The 23,448-nt window shown below is 38.8% G+C and overlaps 2 protein-coding genes across 3 annotated transcripts; one reads left to right on the top strand and one right to left on the bottom strand.

The window, feature by feature from the left end:
• Positions 1–322: 322 nt before the first annotated feature.
• LOC124147980 (ribonuclease H1-like) lies at positions 323–14,604 on the bottom strand. 2 transcript variants are annotated; one of them, XM_046518870.2, is made up of 8 exons: positions 14,460–14,604; positions 12,958–13,049; positions 11,314–11,583; positions 7,197–7,314; positions 6,398–6,452; positions 5,306–5,390; positions 4,121–4,245; positions 323–2,809 (listed from the first exon to the last, which is right to left on the bottom strand). In XM_046518870.2, the coding sequence occupies exons 1-8, from the start codon at positions 14,582–14,584 to the stop codon at positions 2,720–2,722; spliced, it is 960 nt and encodes a 319-aa protein (XP_046374826.1). In that variant the 5' UTR covers positions 14,585–14,604; the 3' UTR covers positions 323–2,719. The 2 variants fall into 2 exon arrangements, with proteins under 2 accessions (XP_046374826.1, XP_048255518.1); XM_048399561.1 differs by lacking the exon at positions 14,460–14,604 and adding an exon at positions 14,044–14,198.
• Positions 14,605–14,904: 300 nt separating this feature from the next.
• Positions 14,905–22,417, top strand: LOC124147981 (40S ribosomal protein S7-like). Its single transcript, XM_046518875.2, has 7 exons — positions 14,905–15,039; positions 17,612–17,686; positions 18,079–18,150; positions 18,528–18,668; positions 20,678–20,742; positions 21,359–21,509; positions 22,306–22,417. The coding sequence occupies exons 1-7, from the start codon at positions 14,956–14,958 to the stop codon at positions 22,381–22,383; spliced, it is 666 nt and encodes a 221-aa protein (XP_046374831.1). The 5' UTR covers positions 14,905–14,955; the 3' UTR covers positions 22,384–22,417.
• The last annotated feature ends 1,031 nt before the right edge of the window (positions 22,418–23,448 follow it).

Genomic DNA, 23,448 nt, shown 5'->3' with positions numbered 1-23,448 from the left:
CCACTTGGCTATCCGACCGCCCCACATAATGTTTGAGAAAATCCTGAAATGTAGGTCTTAGACCACTTTAGTCAGACCAACAAGCATGACTATGGTTGTGACAAACCGGAATCATCAGGGTGAACCTGGGATTCAAACCCACTAGTCTGTAGGGCATAAGGACATGCTAAGATTACACTTAATGTCAAACTTTGGATGTTTCTATACGTCTTGAACAAAGAAACAGAGCTTTCAAAATACATCCTCCAAGAAATCTGCCCATTTGAAATGCCTGTTGACTAAACGATAATGAGAAACAGTTTCACCATAAAGCAAAAAACAGTATTTGTCAAAATGTTTATTCAAGAAGTTGTACTATTTCTACATGAAAACAAACCATATGACATAACAAAGCAAATTCAAACTATGACTTGTAAGGCAACGTTGTGTGTCCATAAACATGACATTAAATGCAGGGTTTCGCCATGTGATCAGGTTAATGTGACTAGGTTAACAGGAGTCCTGGAAGATCCTTTTCTGGGTAGTCCATTTCATTCTAGGACAAAAGAATTGGTTTTTTTTGTGCAATTTGTTCTTGGTCAATTATGTAAAACAAAATGATAAATGTCTTGTAACCTATCGGCAAAGTTTGGCATTGTGACAAGGGAAGGCCCTAAATAGTGGGGAAAGATATCTCATTAATCCACATTAATGCTTTTTTCAAATCAGAAACAATGTTTTATTCTTACCTCACAAATAAATGCAATAAAATAATCTAACATGAGTTCAAAATATCTTTCATTCATCCGCGTGATACATCATCATAACATGCGATGGTGAGTATTCAGTGCACAAAAGTGTATTGCAATATATTACCAGTGCTTCAAAAAGCTGATTAAAGTAATGATTCTTTGATAAGTTTTTCCCAATTTTGAGCTGAAAGTAGTAAAGGCAACAATGTCCATGTCAGTTCATGACAGGATGTATATTGAACACAATTCAATATGTACTGTACATAATAAGCAGAGCACAGTAAGCAAGGCAGTCATGTCAGTACATAGGAATCTCCAGACAATGCAGATATGCCTTTCCTTGACATAATAAACTTTGTTGAAAGAAAAGAAGCATTGTTATTACCGTATTCGACGTAATAAACGCCCTGCTCTAATAAGCGCCCACGGCTATATTTGCTAATATATTGGCTAGTGAACAATCCCAATTAGCATCCCTTCCCATTGATCAATGTACACAAGACTTATGTATTCGTGTATAATATGCACTCTTAATTATGGGCAATTAACTTCTGAAAAATATATCTGTCGTGTATAATATGCACAGATTTTTCTTTTGTATCATTTCAGGCTGTCAGCAAAAACCATGAAATTTACGATCTTTCAACACTGTTTTTTCTCTCACCAAAGTTATATTCTAATTTTGAGAGCGCCCTGGGGGCTTATTACGTCGAATACGGTATCTCTCAAAGTGAGTAGAATTTTAGGCAGCTATTAATCTTGCAGTTACATCACTGCGGGGTAGACAAAATGAACTTAGAACAGAGTAAATCTTACTTAGTTCATGTCTTGATGGCTTAAAATATGTAAAAATTATTCAGCTTAAGTCAATGCTCATGATGTCAAGCACTGTAATAGTCCAGACTCATTTACTTTGATGTCACCATCCTATCACTGGAATATTGCCTAATTTGGAGAGTAACAATGAACAAAACATGATGATCGTGTAAGTTATCCTGCTTGTTGACAAAATTAGCAAGAAAAAGTTGTTAAGGTAAGGCACATCTACAAATGCATCTTCCTATGCAAAACAGAATTGCTTCAACACAGTAGTACGGGAATGGAATGCAAGTTCTTAACTCTGTTTACAAGTAAGTTAATGTCTACGAACCTAAAACAGGATTAACAGACACAGGGACTTCAACTCATAATTTGTGAATGAAGTAAATAAGTACAACTCCAATAAAACATAAACATAAACATAAACTAGTATATAATCTCTATAACAAATTACATGTCTATATGACCATGCAAATCATTTATATAACCATTATGACCAGTAGAACACTCTGGAGATTCATGCATCGTTGGTCAAAATCATATCAGTGGTAGAGTAATACAGGGTTTATTATCTGTTTGTTCTCGCCTCAGAGTAACTGGTGTACTTGCTGCAAGGCTACCAACCACCTGCGTTAAGGGAATAACATCCATAAAAGTTATCCAAATTTCTCATAACACCTGTGCAAGAATAATCTTTGGCATACTGATATTAGTGTTTGCAATCAACCAGCCAGGTTCTGCAGTAGTAACTAGCTATGATATCATGATAGTTGTGTATGATTTAATGAGAAAGCTGATAACAATAAATGACCTATACTACTAAAAAAAAGTTGAGGACCACCCGATTCTTTCATATTGCTATAGTTAATCTGTAATGCTATGACAGATTAAAACTATTGTAATATGAAATAATTGGCCGATCCTTAACTTTTAATTGAGTAGTATATATATTTCATGCAAAAGCATCAAGGATCCATATCAAAATAAATGCAAACAAACACATGCAGCCTACAATACCTATATGCTACTTTACCTACAGATGACATATCATATAGAAAGAAGTACAATAACTTGTAAGCTGTAGAAAGCTTAGATACCAATCACCACATTCTCATTTGAATACAAGTACTCATAGTGTTCGGCTACATTTTGTCTGCATGTGTTTTCAGCTAGTCAACAGAGGGTTTCCTGGCTCCCTCATTGGCAAGTTTGTCTGCGGCCTCATTTCCAGGGATACCTTGATGTCCACGAACATGCATCTGTAACGAAGTATAGAAGTTTATAGCATTCATTCAATCCTTGAAATGAAATCTCTTCCTTGTTGTCAATACAATCAACTTATATGTCAGTGGTTCATTGAACATTCTAGAAAAGAGCTGCCCATAACTGGTGTGAGCCGTTAAAATGTCTAACCAGAGAAAATGTTTCTCTTTTATTTAGTAAAACTAAAATGATCTCATCATTGCTGATATGTCAGTGACTATGAACTCATTTACTTCACTAAACCGAACAACAATACCAAGCTGTAAAGGAATCAACAAAATCAGTTATGTCAAAGTTTGTTTGTACCAAAAAAACATACATTATTCCTGAGAATTTGGTTTTATAATGGTTCGGAGTGGGCAAGCGGTCTAAAGGGCCAGGCTAGATAGCACCAGGTGCTGAGATCGTATCCTAGAAGTGCCTGGGTTGCTATTCAGCCTATGGACCAACAATGTTTACTTGTCTTCACATTGTTGTCACTTACCCTAATGTAAAGTATATTCACCCTGTGCACTCAAAAGAACCCACTCATCCGGTGGTAGATGATCAGATGGAAACACTTATACGTTCATACACCCGAAACACAAGTGTCAAAACGTGAGGTGTCACCCTGGGCAAGTGACTCTGTTCACCCGGCAGGGAATGTTTGTTTGTTTGTTGTTTAACGCTGTACTCAGCAATATTTCAGCTTTATGACAGCGGTCTGTAAATAATTGAGTCTGGACCAGACAATCCAGTAATTGACATCATGAGCATCGATCTGTGCAATGGGAACCCGATAGGTGAGGTGGATGTAAAAACTCTACAGCGCCTAAAAGCAGCTTTGGTTGTATACTCCCCAGGGAGTTCAGAAAGAAAACTGGAATGCATATGGACCCACTGGTCAGGGAACAAATAAACCGCATTTGAGCACATACCAGTACCTGGATAAGTGCAGAATATAAATGTATAATATAATAATAGTAATAGGCAACAACTCTCATTATCCGACCCTTACACATGACACAATCGTTAACAGGATCGGGTGGTCAGGCTCGCTGACTTGGTTGATGCTCATGATGTCGATCACTGGATTGTCTGGTCCAGACTCGATTATTTTACAGACCGCCCTCATATAGCTGGAATATTGCTGAGTGTGGCGTTAAACAACAAACAAACAAACACAATCGTTTCTCCTGGGCCACAGCTAATAAGAAATAACAATAAAAAATAAAGTATTATTTGCTCTACTGTTCTAATTATATCCATATCATGCTTGTGTAGAAGATTTTGTGCAGAGATTCTAAACGAGTTGCCTTGTTGCTCACCCATTTGACATTCAGTCCTTGAAGGGCTTCGTCCAGGGTCTGGATGTCCTCCTTATTGGCTACATCCGACCCAGCTGAGGTCTTCCACCCCTTCTTCTTCCATCCCTTTATCCACTTGGTGATACCTGCACATCAACATGCACTGGCTAACACTGCAAATATCTTCTCTACACGGTCTTAGCTATCTTGCAAATCATAAGCATGTTAGATTATCTTTTAAATGTAAGACTTCCTTAGATATCATATTCTAAACCAACATTGAATAGAATAACAAAAGTATTGTGTGTATAAGTTGTAAATCTGTATACCATGAAACCCAGTCATTAAAAACTAGAAACACAACAGCTTCTACATGGGGTGAGGTGAGGTGAGGTGAGGTGAGGTGAGGTGAGGTGAGGTGAGGTGAGTGAGTGAGTGAGTGAGTGAGGTTTTACGCCGCTTTTAGCAATATTCCAGCAATATCACAGCGGGGGACACCAGAAATGGGCTTCACACATTGTACCCATGTCGGGAATCGAACCCGGGTCTTCGGCGTGACGAGCTAACGCTTTAACCACTAGGCTACCCGACCGCCCCTGAGGTGAGGTGAAATGGGGTTTAACGTCGTGTCCAAGATTATTGCACTTATATAGCGATGTGCATGCACGTGTATGTATGTGTGTTGCTGCTTGTACTAGTCCGGACTGATGCCGATATATAGTGCTAGCTCACTGAGATACGATGCCGCAGTTTAACATGAATACCCCATTTAGACACAGTATACTGACTCCGAGCCGACCAGTCCTTGTTTTAGCCCCTTAATGCCGAGTGCCAGACAGGGTAACAACAAGTACCATCTTTTAATGTCTTTTTGTATGACGTGGTCGGGGATCGAACCACAGACCTTCAGCTCTCCGGGAGGACGCTCTACCATTAGGCCACGGAGGTGGTCGCCTCTACATGGTTCTCCAACATTATTAACATTAATGATACATTTAAATCAACTAATATTTCAGGAAAAAAACGAGCCTTTCAATGATATTTTCTTTACGGAATTTATCTAGGACCTGATGTTCCTTAATAAAAAAAATAAAACTGTAAACATGTCCTGAAGTTCAAGAACAAACACAAACTCAAACCCTAAAGTTAAATAAATGATTTCTGGTTCAGTTAAATAATATGCAAATAAACTGGACAATAACTCACAGTTGATAAGGAATTCACTGTCCGTGTTAATCACCAGGTTCTTGTGTCCCATGGATTTGGCCTGCTTCACAGCCTTCACTGCAGCCTGAACACAACATTTCAGTAAGTCACATATTGCTTTCATCCTGCACAGAAGTGCAACTAGGAGTTACTCAATACATAACTACAGATAAAAAAGTGAGTGAGTGAGTTGGATTTAACGCCGCTTTTAACAGTATTCCAGTTATATAGCGGCGTGTCAGCTTAATGTGGGAGGAAAGCTCGAAGTGATGCAGGTCTTAGATGTTTACCAGTTCGGTGAAACCCATCAGCACGGGCATGGTGCTGACAAACCTAGAAACATAATCGGGGCGATACAGACAAAATAAATGGAACACTTCTAGAGTGAATCTCAAAACATTTCTTCAGGAAAACATTATTTCCAGGGCCTAACAGTTCTTGAAACATATCATACAAATAATTACTCTTGACGAGGTCAATATGCGAAAACAAGGACTCCATGACCCGACCCCTGAGGGGGCCTGGTCAGACGGCTGGAGGGGTCAGGTAAGAGGGTCCTTGTTTTCGGATATTGACCTTGTCAATAGTAATCATTTGTTTTATTACACTGAAATTAGTTTGAAGTTTATGAAGTCTCTAAACCGTTCTCCATTTCATTACAGTAACTTAGCTGCGAACTGTGAAACGTTCGTACCAGACACCATCTTGTTTGCTAGAAGACGAGTCAATATTCATCACATGACAGGTCAATACTGATCATGTGAAGAGTCAATATTCAAGGTCAGTGTAGTCCCATGATTTCAATGTCCACATTGAAATGGATTGTTTCATCACTTGGTACAGATTAATCAATGGAATAGCAAGATACTTAATAGAGGTATAACAAATAACAATTCTGACTTTCACTCTATGTTTAACTTTTAAAGGTACACTAGACTGTAGCTGATTACAATGGACTGAACTGAAAAAACAGACAACAGTCAAAAGTGCCTTCTGCCATCAGATATTCTTTATACGTAACGGAGTAACGTCTATTTGTTGTTTGAAAGTGTATTGGAATATTATCTGTACAGTATGACTGTCTGTACTCACATGTATCTCAGCTCTGTTGTTTGTTGGTCTGCCACCCAACCTTTCAGAACAGTTACTGGAAAAACAGGACACAAGTATACTGTAAATATGCCAGTAGAGTATACCATATATAACAGACATGTCAGTATATCTGTTTCCTTTTATTTTTCAACAATATTAGTTGATATTTAAGTAGTTAGTTTTGTTGTTGCATGATAATTGCATATTGTGCGACAAAAATTCAAACACAGAGTCATTTTGATAGCTTAGGAGAAATTCATGCACACAGTCCATGGCTAATGGAAGACATGTTATTTGTGGTGACTTCATCGGCCAGGTAAAGTTTTACACCACTTGTCATGTTACAACCTGTTTATTCTGCACCACAAACAAAAATACCTCACAGAATATGTTATCTGATATCTTGCTACCTATAACTATTAGTACAAACTCAAGCAATAACACTTCCTGTTTTCAGGATTGCATGATTGTTTGTTTGTTTGTTTGTTTGTTTGTTGTTTAACGCCGCACTCAGCAATATTCCAGCTATATGACGGCGGTCTGTAAAATAATTGAGTCTGGACCAGACAATCCAGTGATTGACATCATGAGCATCGATCCATGCAATTGGGATCGATGACATGTATCAACCAAGTCAGCGAGCCTGACCACCTGATCCCGGTAGTCGCCTTTTACGACAAGCATAGTTGCCTTTTACGGCAAGTATGGGTTGCTGAAAACCTATTCTACCCCGGAATCTTCACGGGTCCCAGGATTGTATGAAAACCATCCACACACTCAACAGTTATTGTGGACTTACTTCTTGTGTCCCGGGCCCCAGAAAACCCCTATCCCAGCCACTGCTCCTTTCTTTCCATTGTTGAAACATGCCCCGTCAGTGTAGACTGAGGGAGCACTGGAGTCGGTGAATGGAGTACCTGGTTTATGGAGAAAACTATATTTAATATTCACTGAAATATAAATTTTACACTAAATTTAAGCCGGCAACCTCAGGGTATCGCGGTACTTGTCATGTACGCTACACGGAACAAAACACACTCACTAACCTTTATGGAATATTCATGTTCTCTATATCAGATGTCATTTATTTTATCTAACAATGCATATTTTACCGATAAAAGTTCATTATTTACATAAGTCGCGCCAAGTGAAAACCGGGCCTTGCATTCACTTGGTAAACTGTGTGTTATATCATAGTCCATAGATATATGGGGCTAAGGCAATATTAAAAAGATGTCGGAAGTAAGTATCAACATGTTAATAAATCCTTACTGTAGACGGAACATTCTGCAGAAATTGAAATTATTTATGTAACAAGCACTTCCTGGTTACTAATTTGCATTAGTAAATGGCTGCTAGGATATGTGTCCCGCATGAACTACCAGAAACCACAAATGCCGAGATACGATGAAAGCCGCAGTACCACGGGTCCGAGTATATATTCTATTTATATACACATCCTATCTCACACAATGCATTGAACAAATTTTCCAGCTTAAAAAAACCCATCCCAGAACACCATAGTCACTACCACAACAAACGGGTCACGCACTGTAATCCTGTGAGTGAGTGTGAGTGAGTATGGTTTTAAGCCGCTTTTAGCAATATTCCAGCAACATCAGGGCGGGGGACACCAGAAATGGGCTTCACACATTGTACCCATGTCGGGAATCGAACCCTTTAACCACTAGGCTACCCGACCGCCCCCTGTAATCCTGTACATTTTGACCTTACACGATCTGATCACCTGATTACCCCTGCCACACCATTCTCTTTCTTAGAGCCGACAGGCAAGAGGAGCTGTTATGTGGGTAATGGTCGGGCGGGCATATAGCATGTGAAATAGGCTAACTATATAAATATACAATTTAATGTAAAATTTACAAGTTTTAACACTTATCCCATCTTATAAATGCATTAATCCCACAGTTGGACTGTGGGGCACAGATACCCTACCCTGTAGAGACTACAACCGTGAGACAGACATGAGGTAGCCGGTGTTAAACAGATATACCAATAAGAGAATCTATAACACTGCCGAGTGTCATAAGACACAAACTCGTGAGCTGGTAAAAACACCTTAACAGGTGATATAGCCCCTTTATTTTAATCAGACGTAACAACCTGAAATTGGATAGAAGACGTGTTACATGTTTTCAAGTAGGATATCGTTAAAAGAACGACAGAATTGCTTGGATAGGATTCAATTCAGCGTATGACTTATAAGTGCTCTGGAAGGGGTCTCCAGGAAATCGGTTCTACATCACAGATAACACCACTATCCCCGACGGCCAATAGGGTGGGGCAGCTTGGTATCTCCTTTACCGCTTCTTCAAAGCTATCAACCATGCCTGCGGGATTGAAGCATGTTAAGATGCGAGAAGAGGAAGGATCGACAACATCCACAAGAGGATCTTCAAACCCATATCAAAACATCACATTCTTTAAGCAGAGGTGAGTGGGTAAGGGAATGGGACACCGCCAAAATGGTCACGCCTTGGGCAAATTCTACCGGAGTCTCTACAGACGAGGATGCTCGACCTCCACTGGGTACTCAGTTTAGGAACCAAAATTATTAAGACAATAAACACAGGAGCGACAATTCTAATATTTATACTGTATATACAGGATACAGAGTACCGGATAGCAGGCACCAATACCAGTATCGTCTATCTGGCCTAGTGTGCGGTCATAAATTGTTGCGCCAGGACCAACGAACCAAACTGGTGGAGGCCCTGCATGTTGGTGATGGAGATGTCACAGAGATAGCGGGAAGTGAAGACAGTATCAGATTTCCCAAAACAACCCTCCATGATGACAGACAGGGTGCAATTCCTGTGTCAGGCCATGGTAGAGGCGATGGCTCTAGTCTCATGAGGATTTGATGTCACAGGCAGTGGCAATCCAGCGAAGGCGTAGGCCTGCAGGATAGTCGAATAAAGCCAAAAGCAAACTGTAGTACAGGGGGCTTCAGTGGTGGCCGCTGTTGACGTGGGGATGAAGAGTCTCTTACGGGCGAGCCGAAGTGGCCATTTAGCCTCAAGGTAGATACTCTCTAACCAGGCATAAGGTTGTGACTTCAAGGTAATCTGGGTTCAGGATGGATGCAAATGAGTGGTCTGGGTGTCCCGCAAGCTTATTCTTCGCGATACAGTCCCAGCGAAGGCACAGAAAGACCTTCCCATTCTGTATTCTCTCAAACTTGACCATGTTAATGATGAGAGCATGGATTTCACTGACTCTAGCAGCAGTGGCAGGGGCCAGGAGTAATACTGTCTTAGGGGGGATCAGCTTAAAGTCCTTTCCTAGCAAATCAGGGCTTGATTTAAGGACTGTGGTGATCTTTCATCTGGTCGTAGTGACAATGACAGAGTTGATTGCAGTGAGATAAGTAGCCAAAGTAGAATTTTGAAGCTTCAGAGTAGAGCGCCGATTGATGATGCAGATACTCCGAACCTGTTGAGATCTAGAAGACGTCACAAGCACAACAGTAGGCTTTGAACGCTTTCCACTAATAGTCGTTAAAGGCTTTAGTGGGGGAACGGTGAGCCTCAGTGATAGTCTTGGCTACTCTCTTTGCATAGACAAATACCCTTTGGCGACAAGGGACTTCTGGAGGTGTGCCAAACACAAAGATGGGAGGGTTTCAGGTGATGGATGCAGTAGGTGAGAGTGAGGCTGGAGCAGAAGATCGTCCTGCAGAGGCAGACGGTGTGACTTTTTTTCTGCCATCTATACCAGCTATAAAAGCGGTGGTTGGCCTTCTGAATTACCTGAGGTGGAATGAGGGTTGGGTAAAGGTTTAGACATTAGGTTCTTCCACGACATGGCCAGAGTGACATGACCAAGATGGCTGAGCGTTGAACCCGGTTGCAGAGAGGTTGATGTCTTGGCTTGTGTAAAGTTGGCAAATCCACTGGACAATTTGTCAGGTGGAGATGCTATTCCGTTGGAGAGGGTTGGTCTGGTTGGGAGAGAGAGTCAGCTATGACACAGTTGATTCCAGGAATGTGTGTCGCTCTGATTTGGAAGTTCAGGGAGTCGATCAACCGGTTAAAATCGAACATATGGTAATCGAACATATGATGATATGGATCCAGATGTGTGGGGTATCAATCCCAGCTGTGTGGACGATCCTTGTATTCGCTGTGCTGAAGGTGGTCCGGGGACAAACGCTGAAAGTCTTGTCGCTGATGGTTGGAGTTGTAGGAAAGGGAAGGATCCCGACTTTTCGACAATCCGATTAACTTGTAGAAGGGGAGTGATATTGAGACAATGATCGCTCAGCAGAGTCAGCCACGGCAATCACACCAAATGGTTGTGAGGATCAGCAGTGGCCCATGGTCTAAGTACGACGGCAATGTAGACAAATTTTATCCATGTTCAGTACCCATCCTCACCGCAAATTAGTGTTGTAAAATGTGCAAAGAATGCGGAAGTAGCTTATGCAAAATAACATAAAAATAATGTGTATTCTCTACAACTCAGTAGAAAGAGTTTACTTTACCAATAGCACCTACCCACACAAGCTGAACAGTGTAAGAAATTCAGAAGGCTCCTGGAATCTCTGATGATTTTAGCCATACTACATGTATTTGAAGTTAAGCACCCACTAACTTGATCAATTTGAACATTTAGTCTATGACATTGACAAAGTGACTTTCTCTCAATTTCAAACAGTGTATTAACAGTATGTGCCAAAATCATTTGAGTTCACTAGGCCAAACTTAGCATCATTTATGGTCTGTTTCAGTGTTATCATATGACATTTATCAGCAAAGATCGAACAGAATGTACTCGGTCTTCAGATTAGTGTCAACATGATAAAGATAGAAACACTAGAGACTCACATGTCCAAAGGTAAGAAACAAATTATGTCATGTTTCAAATTTACAAATGAACCAAACTGCACCCACCAGACCAGCCGGTAGCATCAGAGGAGTCTTCAGTTTTGAGTTTCTTGCTTCCCTTGTCCGATGGTCCATCAGAGCTGGATCGCTTAAGGCTGGACCCCCCTTGTGCTTCTTCTAGGGAATCAATCTGCTCACACAGTGTCCCATAGGTTGATAACATCACTTCATGCTGACTCTGTAATTTCTTGGCTGTTTTGCGAACTGCATTCAAAGAAGCTGTTGAGTCTGCCATACTTGGTACAGGAAAAATGTGATGAGAGAAGGTACTTTCACCTGGGAAAAAATGGAAGAAGGAAGTAATGAAAGCATTCTAGCTTGGATCATTTTACAAACAAAGACAAAAAATAAATAAAAAAGACCTTGTGTGACATGTCATGATTTGGAAACTTTCCAATTTATAATAACATATACACATCAGGATTTCAGATGGGTTCATTTCCCAGGACATTGACTGATTGTCATCCTAAATGTCCTAAGGGTCATATGGTGATGATAATAAAGATATCCTATCAAAAGTTGATAATATCATGAAAATGTCCCAAAGCCATTTGTTTCACAAAATTACTCTACATACATGTGTATAAGAAACATGAATATAGCAGAATAAAAAATCCTATTATACCAAATACATGCACTAATGACTGCAGTTTGGATTAAAAAACAAACAAATCACAATCTTATGAAACACTGGTGGTGAGATGAAATGTCCAGTTTCAGTATCATTTGTCAGTGGGTTGGTTGAAAACTGTGAAGATCTAAAATGAAGCTACAGAAGGACATTCTGACAATGGATGTGATAGTTTTCCTGGTCTTAGACCAGTTGAGTTAATAAAAAGCAATGACAGAGATTACAATTCTTTATTTACAGGATATATAACATTTCTGTGCAGAAACCAGAGACTAGTGCTTTGTCAAACAAAAGAGACACTGTCCAGGTAGGAGTATATATATATATATACAGGGTGTGGTGTGTACACATTAGATTACCAAAGGATATGGCTTCTGGGTATGTACAAACAGGCTTCCCTTTGTAGTCAAAGCCATAGTCCTATTGTAATTTATGCATAAACATCCCATCCTGTAAATACACTTTGAAGCTGGACAGTCCCTTAAATGTTGGCTTAATAATCTGCCCAAAATATCCCATAAAATGTAAAAAACAAGCCGCTACATCCATACCAGTATTTGTGATTAATTAGATCAACTCCTAGAATGCCAATTAAAGTATGGACATATATGCTAAACAACTGATTTTTATTGTCCATACTGACAAAAACTCAGTACATTTGTCAACATAATAATGACTTGATCAGCATCATTAGGTAAACACTAATCATTGAGAACAATTTCAATTATCTCCTATTGTTAGGTAGAGCTGAAGCATGGCTAGTGCTTTTGACAAATACAAAGGGCATTAGGACATTTTCATGTGGTTTTTTTTCAAATATTTGATATCTGCACTACTAGTGGACACTAGTATTTTCTTGAGTGCACTAGTTTGTATTCTAGTGCTGAAAATAATACATTTCAAAGCTGACAAACCAAATGATTTTACGTTATGCATGAAAGAACACTGTTGAACAACACTCATTCAATAAAATATCTAAGTTTAATTTATGAAGCAATTCGATTACCAATTCTGCTCACCTGAATTCACAAAATCCCAGGCTAGATCCTCAGTTGCAAATTTTTTGTATCTTGCACAGGGAAATTCAGATACTTGCGCCTTACACTCCAACCTGAAACATGAATGATCAATGCTACACAAAGATTGCTTTGTCCACTCTGTGACCACAAGGCTAACGGGTAACATGTGTTCAGAAATATTTGACAAAAATACATCAGCTGCCTTTCCAACTTACTTTATGCAATCTGTGTGCCTAGCTGTTCGATGAAAGACATACAAAAAAAGTATTATCAATAGTTGAACAAAGAAGGCTCAGTTCCATACCTGCAACAAAACCTCACATCTGCCTCTACTTCTTTAAATTGCTTAATGCATAATATTTCTATTAATAATATAATATCATGATCTTGAAAATCATGCTAATGTGATGTGTATTTGGATGAAAATAATTTAGTCTAAACATGCTAAAAGTATATAGCAATGACCAATTTTTAGCTGTGCATCATCTGCAGGTTCGCAATTTTAGAATTTATATTTTTCAAACTATTTTATGATTATTTTTCATTCAATTTGGTTTGTGTAGTCTCGAATATATCATTTCAATTCTTTATCAATCTTGTTTGGGTCATGGTCTATTACCTATTGAGCATCCTAACAAAACTATGAGGCATTGGTAAATTCTAAAATAATATATTCATCAGCAGAGTTTCAAATTCTTTTTATATTTGACATTCATGATTTTATTAAGTTTATGTATATAACATGATGATAGCCTATGACAGTTCATAATTAACACTAAAATGTGTCATTAGTAAAGGTACCCAGATGGCATCGCATACACATCCACATGAGAACCTTTATTTTCCAAGGTACGGGTTCTGTAAGCAATATTCATAACAATACATCATAACATTCTCATAAGTTTCTGTCAAACACAACTGTTAGTATCCAAAATAGGAAACCACACCCAAGCACATGTAGTGTCATCAAAAAAATCCCGATTATCTCCCCTATACCGATCTCGCCTTGTCCATATTTCACACCCTTGAAATTCCCGTGCAAGGAATTGTAACAAACAAACAAAAGTTACGAGCTGTAATACAAACAATACACAACAAATGTATGTAGTCCGAGTGCAGTAGTTCCTTTCCCTTCCTCTCTCCTTTGGCGCCAAGAAGTGTATCACATTTCCCTTTCTAGTGCACGCTGACCTGTGCTTGATATAGCTAACGCCTACGCTATACATTTCACACTAGCCCACTAGGGGGTAAAGTTTGCACAGGTAACTTATTTGCATACTTTTCTGAAAGTGTCAAAACATTATATTTCATGGAGGGAACGAAAGCTACTGTTACCGTTGTTTGATCTTGTAGGCCCAAGACCCTTCTCGTTCTGAGCCAACGTCTGACGTATGAATGATCGAATTTCGGTATTTCCTAAAATATTTCCTGCTTTCGATATTGTGTTCGAGTTTACTTGGCTACTTCAGACTTATTGAATCATGTCACAAAACGTCTATTACCATGTTCTGTATATTCCTGGATTTCTACCAACTCTAACAGCATAGAACATACTATTCCTAAGGAAATTGTAAGTTTTAGTCGCGATGTTTATGCCCACAACGAAAGTTCGCGTCCACGAGGACATTCGTAGCAGACAGCTTCTGTCCCGTGGTGCTGTCTTATCAACTTACTTTCTTTGCTGCGAATTATTTTTGTACCATTTACATATTAGATTCCCATATTGATTTTTGGAGATATTTTGAGAGAACTAACACATTATGAAATGTAAAAATGACATATATGTCATATGGCACAGATATATCATTTTTTTAAGGGAAAATGGTTTATATACATCGATCTATGTAGCGATGATGTGGTATGGAAAATATTATTTGATTATATGCGGTATGAGTAAATGTATTTGTGACAAATCATGTAGGGCCTTAGAACTTGGTTATAATTGTACAATTTCTGTGTCAATGAAATTTTATTTCATACAATAAAGCATTAATATTGATGCTACATTACTCGTCAAGCGGAACTCCCATTCACTGCGCACCTGCTAAAATCAGGCCTTTTCCGTCGCCGCCATTGCCGAGGGTTAGTGCATATCGTTGGCATCAAGACATATTATCAAAATAAACCACAAATAAAGAGATTTTTTAGAACTATATTGTCCAGCCATATACAACAATTAAAGTCAAAACCACTGTGTAGATATTATCAAGTAGATGCTTCGTTATGCGAGAGATATGCCGTGGATTATGACGAACTCTTCATGCCTTTGCACATGTTTATCATTAGTTTAGGAAGAGCAAAGAACAACTTGCGTCAAATCTGTAAGGGCTAAGTACTCAAGTGGGCCACATGTAGTTGGGTAAAGTCATATGTAGAGTAATAATCATTGCCAATTCATTTTTTTAGAAACAAATCGGGAATGTTTTCAATGACAGGTCTCAAATGCGCTGAAAATACACCAGTTAGCGATGTTTTGTTTGCAGGCCCTAAATATCTGGATATACAGTGCCAGCAAGTCAAAATTGCCAAGGGTCAGAAGTATTATAGAAATCTAAAAAGCACCCACATTGAAAAGGACATGTTTTAATGTATAAACACTATATAAGTTAACTTTTTCGGAGCTAGTACAAATTCATGCAGACAAGTACTAATGTTCAGTTTTCTCCATTGTTAACATTACAAGGGCATATTTTTGTTACCAAGTAAAGCTTTTGAGTTTAGTTCTCACCATGTCAATGATGTGAAATTATTGCATAGTTGATAATAAAATCATTAGTGTGTTTTACAAATCCTTATCTGATGTATTGAATGGTGTCATCAACTGTCATTCACTTCACATACATGAAAACAATCCTCACTTTCATAACACACTTTAAGAATTATCTAATCCCTGTGGAGATCTGGGTTAGAAATGGCCTTCAGTAACCCAAGCTTGTTGGAAGTGGCGACTAACATGATAGGGTGATCAGACTAGCTGACTTGGTTGATGCATGTCATATCCAAATTGTGTGGATTGATGCTCATGATGTCAATCACTGGATTGTCTGGTCCAAATATTTTTTACAGACCCGATTTTTATATAGCTGAAATATTGCTTAGAGAAGCGTTAAACAAACGTCATGTGCACACCAGTAGATAGAATGCAGTCTACTTTATACAGTCATTACTACAGTGCAGTACCTTGTCTTTAAGCCAAGTAATTCCAATATGATAATTAACTTTCCAACCTTAGCTCTGGCTAATATTTGTGGCATCTAGTAATAAAACAATAAATAGATACAGATACGTTGAAATTGTGCAGATGCATTTGTGAAAATCAGGTGTTCTTTATCATTGGGATGATTCTAATATTTTTGTCAGTATGCTTTTGGGTACAGGGTACCTGTGAAATATGTATTTACGCACCTGTCAGCCACACCCACAATACTGGTGACCATAGGGACATTGCCACTCTTATGCGAGGATTGCTTCTGTGCACATTTACTTGGGCTACTGACACTGCTCACATACCAGTGTTTAGAATACTGGTAGCTGAGCAGTGTAACATGTACATTTGTTGTGCCAAAGCACACTCATAACACATACTACAATTTGGACTGCGCAACGTGTTCATATTGAGGTCACAATGCAGGTCTCATTACTTCTGTGTTTACTGCAGATAGATCTCACTGTCACTGATATGTGTTTATATGTATACGGTTCTTAGGTGCTAAGCAATCCACAAGCCAAAAAAAGCTGTATGGATTAGCAAGGTTCTCAATCTAGATAAACAACTTGAAACATAATTATTTATTATTTGAAATACAAAAAGTATTGAATATATAGAACTAAAAGTCAGTCATGAACATTTTGATATTTCTTGTGTCTATGTTGACTTTTCCATGATCATTTTCACTTCATTTTTCTTCCTGACCAGTTTGACCAGTACTGTCTTGACTTGCCCACAGTTGATCATTTACAATCTGCTATGAATTTGCTTCAATATTACTGACTGCAGCTTTAAACTACATTTGCTCACTTATTTATTATCTAATTTCAACATTTTCAAGGAAATAACTATTAACTATTTACAATTAATGATACCGTGATGTATCAATTTACAGAAGAGGGTCCTTGATTTCATATTTTAGGTGGGGGGCACGGGTGGCCCAGTCGTCTAAGGTGCCGCAATTCGCTGTGCAGAGTTGCATCCCTTAGGCACGCCAGAAACCTATGATTGTGGGTTCGAATCCCGGTTCACCCCGATAATGTGCTCGTGGGTTTCACCAAAGTGGTAAACGTCTAAGACCTGCATCACGTCGGGCTTTTCTCCCACATTAAGCTGACATGCAGTGATATACAGTAAAGTACGGTTATAACGAACTCAAAGGGACTACTAATTTTAGTTCGTTATATCCGTAGTTCGTTATAAGCATATATACAGCATAACAACAGCAAATGTTCGGGACCAAAATAGTAAGTTCGTTATATGCGTGTTCGTTATAACCGTAGTTTACTGTAACTGGAATACTGTTAAAAGTGGCGTTAAACCAAACTTGCTCGCTCGCTCACTCACTCACTCAGATTTTAGGTTTAGGTGTTTTGATCAAAGACACATGTAAGTCTTACCTGGGACAGTTATTCAAGTGATTGATATATTTTTGTTGTTTTTCAGATGTATTCGGCTAGCGCTAAAATCATCAAACCCCAAGGGGAGAAACCTGATGACTTTGAGTCATCAATCTCTCAGGTATGTTGTCGATTTTGATTTTTTTTATTCAATATTTTATATTGCTAACAGATTAGATTACTATTGCCCATAGGCTGTATACAGTAATATTTACAGGTTTTGAAAGTTCATTCATCACTGGTAGTTGACCATGATTCAGTGTCCGATGCATTTATTAAAATTCATCCATTTGTTTCATGGATTTAATACATGCAAAATCCCCTCTGAACCTTCATTGACACATATTCTTCTTTCTACAGAATCAGATTTATCGTGTTTTGTTCCGTAAATTAAACTTAAAGTAAATTCTGAAAATATGAATCCTACTTGATTCAATGATTTCTTTGAATGTTTTCTGTGTTGGAAATGCTTGGTTTCTAACACTGCCAATTGTTTCTTGTTCTGTACAACAGGCTCTGCTTGAGCTGGAGATGAACAGTGACCTGAAGGCCCAACTTAGGGAACTCTTCATCACTGGAGCCAAGGTAGAGGCCTTCAACATCATATCATGTCCTAATTCATTCCTTAAAACATGTAACGTGTCTTGTCGAATCAATTTTGGTAATTAAGTTTTCCACTTAAAGACAATATCAACATTGTTTTGGTCTTTCGCAAGCACACGGCAAAGAGTTGATAGCAAGCCTTCATTACTTACACCCCCAGATTAGCATGTCCGCTTGTCCATCCATATTGGTATGACTAGTGGAAGGGTGGTAGGGCAGCTTGTCATGTTACATAATCCAAGTCTAAAACTGTTGCATAGTTATTTTTATCTCATTGTGTTGACACTCGCTGTATTTGCCTGTATGTGCTTTGTGAATGTACTGGAGTTTGATGTATCTGTCCATGTTGATTCATCCAGGAAATAGATGTCCAGGGCAAGAAGGCTATCATCATCTTTGTGCCGGTGCCGCAGCTGAGACAGTACCAGAAGATCCAGACCCGCCTTGTCAGAGAGCTGGAGAAGAAGTTCAGTGGCAAACATGTTGTTTTCATTGCCCAGGTTTGTCTTTACTGTTCAACTATCGTCAATGTTTACGGAAAATTGGGATATGGACTTTTTAGCATATAATTTACTTTTCTTTGAATTGTTCCCTGTGTTGCTGGTCAGTGTACGTCTTAAGGGCCTGATGCCTGTTGCAAGAAACACTTGAAATGTGGTTTGGAGCAGGGGTCCGGAAACCGTCATATGCGCCGGACATGTCCGATTGGGAATCTCAAATGTCCGTTTTAAAATATTGCTTACCAGACATTTTAAAAAGTATTGTCCGGACATTCTTAAATTTTGACCGGACATGATCAACAGTTAGGACTGGGCAGTTTCTGTCTGCAGTTGCAACACAATGAAGATTAACTACGCTGACAAGCTTTGTTTGTTTTGATTGCTGTAAATACATCGTACCTACATGATAGTCCAATCGGTCAATCACTGTAATAGGCAATAAACTGAGTTGACACGGATTAATCGAGGATTAATTACTGAGAACATCTTGTTAATTTGAGTGAAAGGTGTTTACAACTATACATTAATACCTTGCATCATCGATGTACCTCATTATCCTCACAATGCTACGATACGTAACCTCAAACAAGAAGCGAAAGCGTGACGACAGCCAGTCGACCGATGCAGATCAGTCGAGCGGATCTGCCCAACCATCAAAGTCTGGACGATCATTTTGTAAGTCGTTGCTAACGACTTTCACTTGGTTGACATACAATGAGGATTTGCAGATTTTATTGTTTTCAGTAGCTAGTCGTATATTGAATCTTGATTGACCGCCATTTTGCTTTCTCGGACGATCGATATCCAATTTTTTTATGGTCAATAAATAAGTACAGATGAAAAAAGTATTCAAATAACTATTGCTATCAACGATATTTTTGTATTTGTGATTAAATTATCTGTCTTGTTTTTAAAAAAATCTTTAGTTTAAAAAAAAAAATTCTAGTGAGGTCACATGATAACCAAATATGGGATAATAGTTTCGATCCAAATGTTACAACGCGTACACTTGAGCAGACTCATGAATATAACTCATGAATATTAATTAGACCGTTCACTACGTTAACAGATCGTTATTATAAAAGAAACAAACGTATGTTTTCCATGTAAATCTAAAAATGATATTACTTGTTATTAATTGTCCGATGAATTAAACAATTTAAATTAAAACAATTCATAATTCATCATATTATGAATACGTAAACTTGTAATGTGTGTGAAAAGTCGTACTAAAATACGCTATTTGAAGGGGGCGTGGCCTAAATGCAAATGTCCGATTGGGATTTTAAATTTTCCGGATCCCTGGGTTGGAGGGTTACATCGTGTGACCATGCCGCTGATGAACACATTCAGAGGGTGTGGGTCCTGCTCATCCTATAAATAGTGTTTGCATGGTTAGGACATTTCTATATATAGTCTGCCATGGTAATCTGGAATGTGACTGAGTGCAGCACAAGAATCTGTGCTTTCCACAAAAAGTGTATCTAACATGTTTCTTGTCCCTTTGAATCTTAGAAAATTGCCGGCCCAGTAGTCTAAGGCGCCGGGATTCGCTGTGAAGAGTTGCGTCCCTTGGGCATGCCAGAAACCTATGTTTGTGGGTTCGAATCCTGGTTCGCCCCGATTATGTTTCTAGGTTTGTCAGCACCATACCCGTGCTCGTGGGTTTCACCGAAGTGGTAAACGTCTGAGACCTGCATCAGTTCGGGCTTTCCTCCCACATGAAGCTGACACACCGCGTTATAACTGGAATACTGTTAAAAGCGGCGTTAAACACAACTCACTCACTCACTTAGAAAATTGCCACTTTGAATTTCTTCTGACAAGTACTATTCTGTTCAAAGCAGTAGTGAACCCAACTAACTTGCTCACTTTTTGGGATATTCATTGCAGTGACTTGACTGAAGTCCTGTTTAACTGAAACAGGGCTGTGTTTGGTGTATATATTACAGTTTATCATAGTTTAGAAATGCTTTGAATCAGAGTTCATGTCTCTAATCCTGTTTCAGAGGAGGATATTGCCAAAGCCTACCCGAAAGAATAAGGGAAAGCTGAAGCAGAAGCGACCAAGGAGGTGAGATGCTTTTGAGTTCAATAAGTTGAAAGCACATGGTTGAAGGTTTCCAGCATGTTTACTATCATAATGACCAACCTAGAAATAGTTTTGCATCCGAGTACATTTTGAATTGCCTTAGAAAATCCATACATTTTCTGGAATTTTCTCAATTGCAATGAGTGAAAATTTGGAAAAGACTCTAGACCAAGCGCAGGGAGTTGGCACATTGCCCATCCACATATGGCACAGACTACGTTGAGACTGAGACTGAAATGGGAACCAGTCCATGAAGCATAGTGCTTCTAATTTGACAAAAGTGGCTAAATATATAAGAATATATCTCATCAGCAATATTGACAAATCAATCTTTATAACCATAATTTAAGTGTCACTGTTAGATAAACTCTCAAATGCAACCTTGTCATAACCTTGCTTCAGTAGTATATAATTGCGATTTCTAATCCAAGTCTATTTGTTCAGTTTTGCTATTTTTCTGCTTGGTGGATAGTCCGTTGGTCATCCATATGCTTGATGTGATCGATATCATTTTTGCTGTTCAGCTGCTGTTGTCAGTATGAACAACAATTTCCTGTATGCGGGATATGTTTGTTTGATTATCTCCCTTGGTATTCAGCCGTACCCTGACAGCAGTACACGACAGTATCTTGGAGGATCTCTGCTTCCCTGCTGAGATTGTCGGCAAGAGGATCCGGATCAAGCTGGATGGCTCCAGACTCATCAAGGTTCACCTTGACAAGAACCAGCAGACAAACATTGAACACAAGGTAAACCTCCCTCAGCTCCTTCTCCCTGTGGGGATTTGGGGACAGAATAGGTATCCAGTACAATGATGTTTGTAAGATGAGGTTTATTGAAGTTACAATGGGGGACCTGGCAGTTTAGTGTCTTGATACTGGCACAGGGTGGATCATTATTCATGTAAACCCAAATTGGATTGTGTTAGTCCAGACTCAGAATTGTTTACAGGCTACTCTAGTATTGCTTGAATAGTGCTGACTGGCATAAAACAACAGTCACTCATCCTGTTCATTCATTACAATGGCAAAAACAGTCATTTTCAGAGACACAATATTTTGTCCACCTATGCTGGTCAAAGAAAAAATTATTTTTAAATGGTAAGGCGGCTACTCATAAAGTTTTGGTTTACATATCATTATGATAGCGATTGATAATTATGCCATGGTTGTACATGTTCCTAAATCTCTGTCTTGATTGGGAGACAACATAGATATCCAATAGTTGGCAAGGTTGGACAGTATTTTGATTCTTGCTCAACTTTAAGTTGTTTCTGGCTGAATCATGCTGACTTGTCTATTTCACACCTGCTGGCTGTAGTGTTAATTCCTACACAGTCTTTCCTGTTAGTAATACATGAACTCCATTTGACAAAGCGATCATAGCAATACAGCTATGCTTATAGACTCTTTTGCTTTACCTTTGACTTGAGACAGTCATAGTGCTCCAATAGCTTTTATGAAAGGAAACACTGAGTGGCAAATGTTATTGATCTCTATACCAGTGGTGTATAATATTTGACCAAGATCTATTTTTCTGTTGCAGATGGAGACTTTCACAGCAGTTTACAAGAAGTTGACTGGCAAAGATGTGAACTTTGAATTCCCAGAATATGTGCTGTGAGATATAAAAAAAATGTATAAACTTCGGAAGTAAAGCAAATTGTTTTGTTTTCTGTTGCTGTAAGGTTCATTATGCCAATGCTGACAGCTTGATAGAAGTAAAGCCCAAGAAAGGATGACAAATTACATATTACACATGAATTTGCGATCTAGTATGGTACAGAAGGCTTATAGATATTTACTGTGTTCAAAGGTGGTGGTTCTGTTGTACTCCCACAGAAATGACAGTGTGTAAAGTGTCCACAAGATGATAGCGCAGCCTTATGTACATTTTGAACTGCCCATTTACATCCATTTTCAAACCACAGAAACCATATATTCTGCTGTTTATAGTTTGCTTCAATAATGATTTGCTTAATGATAAGAAAGTTCACCTATGGACAATGTATGACTGATAGTATGGAGAGATGTATGACTGATAGTAAAAGATCCAATACTGATGTGTGATTGGGTTTAAACCGAACAGTATTCCAGTTATGTTTAGTGAAACCAATGTGTTTGGTGCAGACAAACCTAGAAACATAAGGTGGGCAAACCGGGATTTGAACATACAAATAGGTTTGTGAAGTGCCCAAGGGATACAACTATGCACCTAAGACGACGACTGGCTCACCCGAATATCCAATAGAGCAAATTGACCCTGCATCCATGAAAAAGGATATTGAGCAGGAAAGGTCAACAAAACTTGTCCAGGTAACTCTGACGACAGGTTTACGTACGTTTGTTTAACGGGGCAGATACGTTCCGCTATATCTCGACGCCTGTAAATAGTTGAGTCATGTCCAGTGGTCGATATTATCATCAACGTCCCCGTAAAGTTGTTTGTTGTTTGTTGTATGGACCGGACAATCCAGTGATTGATATCACGAGCATTGATCCACTGAATTGGGATACGATGACATGCATCAACCAATCCAGCGAGCCTGACCCCATCCCGTTAGTCGCCTCTTACGACAAGCATAGTGGCTATTTACAGTATGGGTTGCTGAAGAACTATTCTACTCATGATCTTCAAGGGTCTCCAGTAAAGTATTACGCTGACAATGTATACTTATATCAGTAAAAC

Source organism: Haliotis rufescens, unplaced genomic scaffold, assembly GCF_023055435.1.
Source record: "Haliotis rufescens isolate VD_foot unplaced genomic scaffold, xgHalRufe1.0.p SCAF_2, whole genome shotgun sequence".
Lineage (NCBI taxonomy): Eukaryota > Metazoa > Mollusca > Gastropoda > Lepetellida > Haliotidae > Haliotis > Haliotis rufescens.
The sequence above is the reverse complement of the archived record's forward strand: the minus strand, read 5'-3'. Positions and strand labels throughout refer to the sequence as shown.

Excerpts from the sequence above, each read along its gene's own strand:
- LOC124147980 (XM_048399561.1), bottom strand. The coding sequence starts at position 14,183 with ATGTATAGCGTAGGCGTTAGCTATATCAAGCACAGGTCAGCGTGCACT. Across the intron at positions 13,050-14,043 it reads ACATACATTTGTTGTGTATT|GTTGGAGTGTAAGGCGCAAG; the intron begins GTTTGTATTACA and ends TTCATGTTTCAG. Across the intron at positions 6,453-7,196 it reads TGGGGCCCGGGACACAAGAA|TAACTGTTCTGAAAGGTTGG; the intron begins GTAAGTCCACAA and ends CTGTTTTTCCAG.
- LOC124147981 (XM_046518875.2), top strand. The coding sequence starts at position 14,956 with ATGCTACATTACTCGTCAAGCGGAACTCCCATTCACTGCGCACCTGCT. Across the intron at positions 17,687-18,078 it reads TTGAGTCATCAATCTCTCAG|GCTCTGCTTGAGCTGGAGAT; the intron begins GTATGTTGTCGA and ends TCTGTACAACAG. Across the intron at positions 18,669-20,677 it reads ATGTTGTTTTCATTGCCCAG|AGGAGGATATTGCCAAAGCC; the intron begins GTTTGTCTTTAC and ends ATCCTGTTTCAG.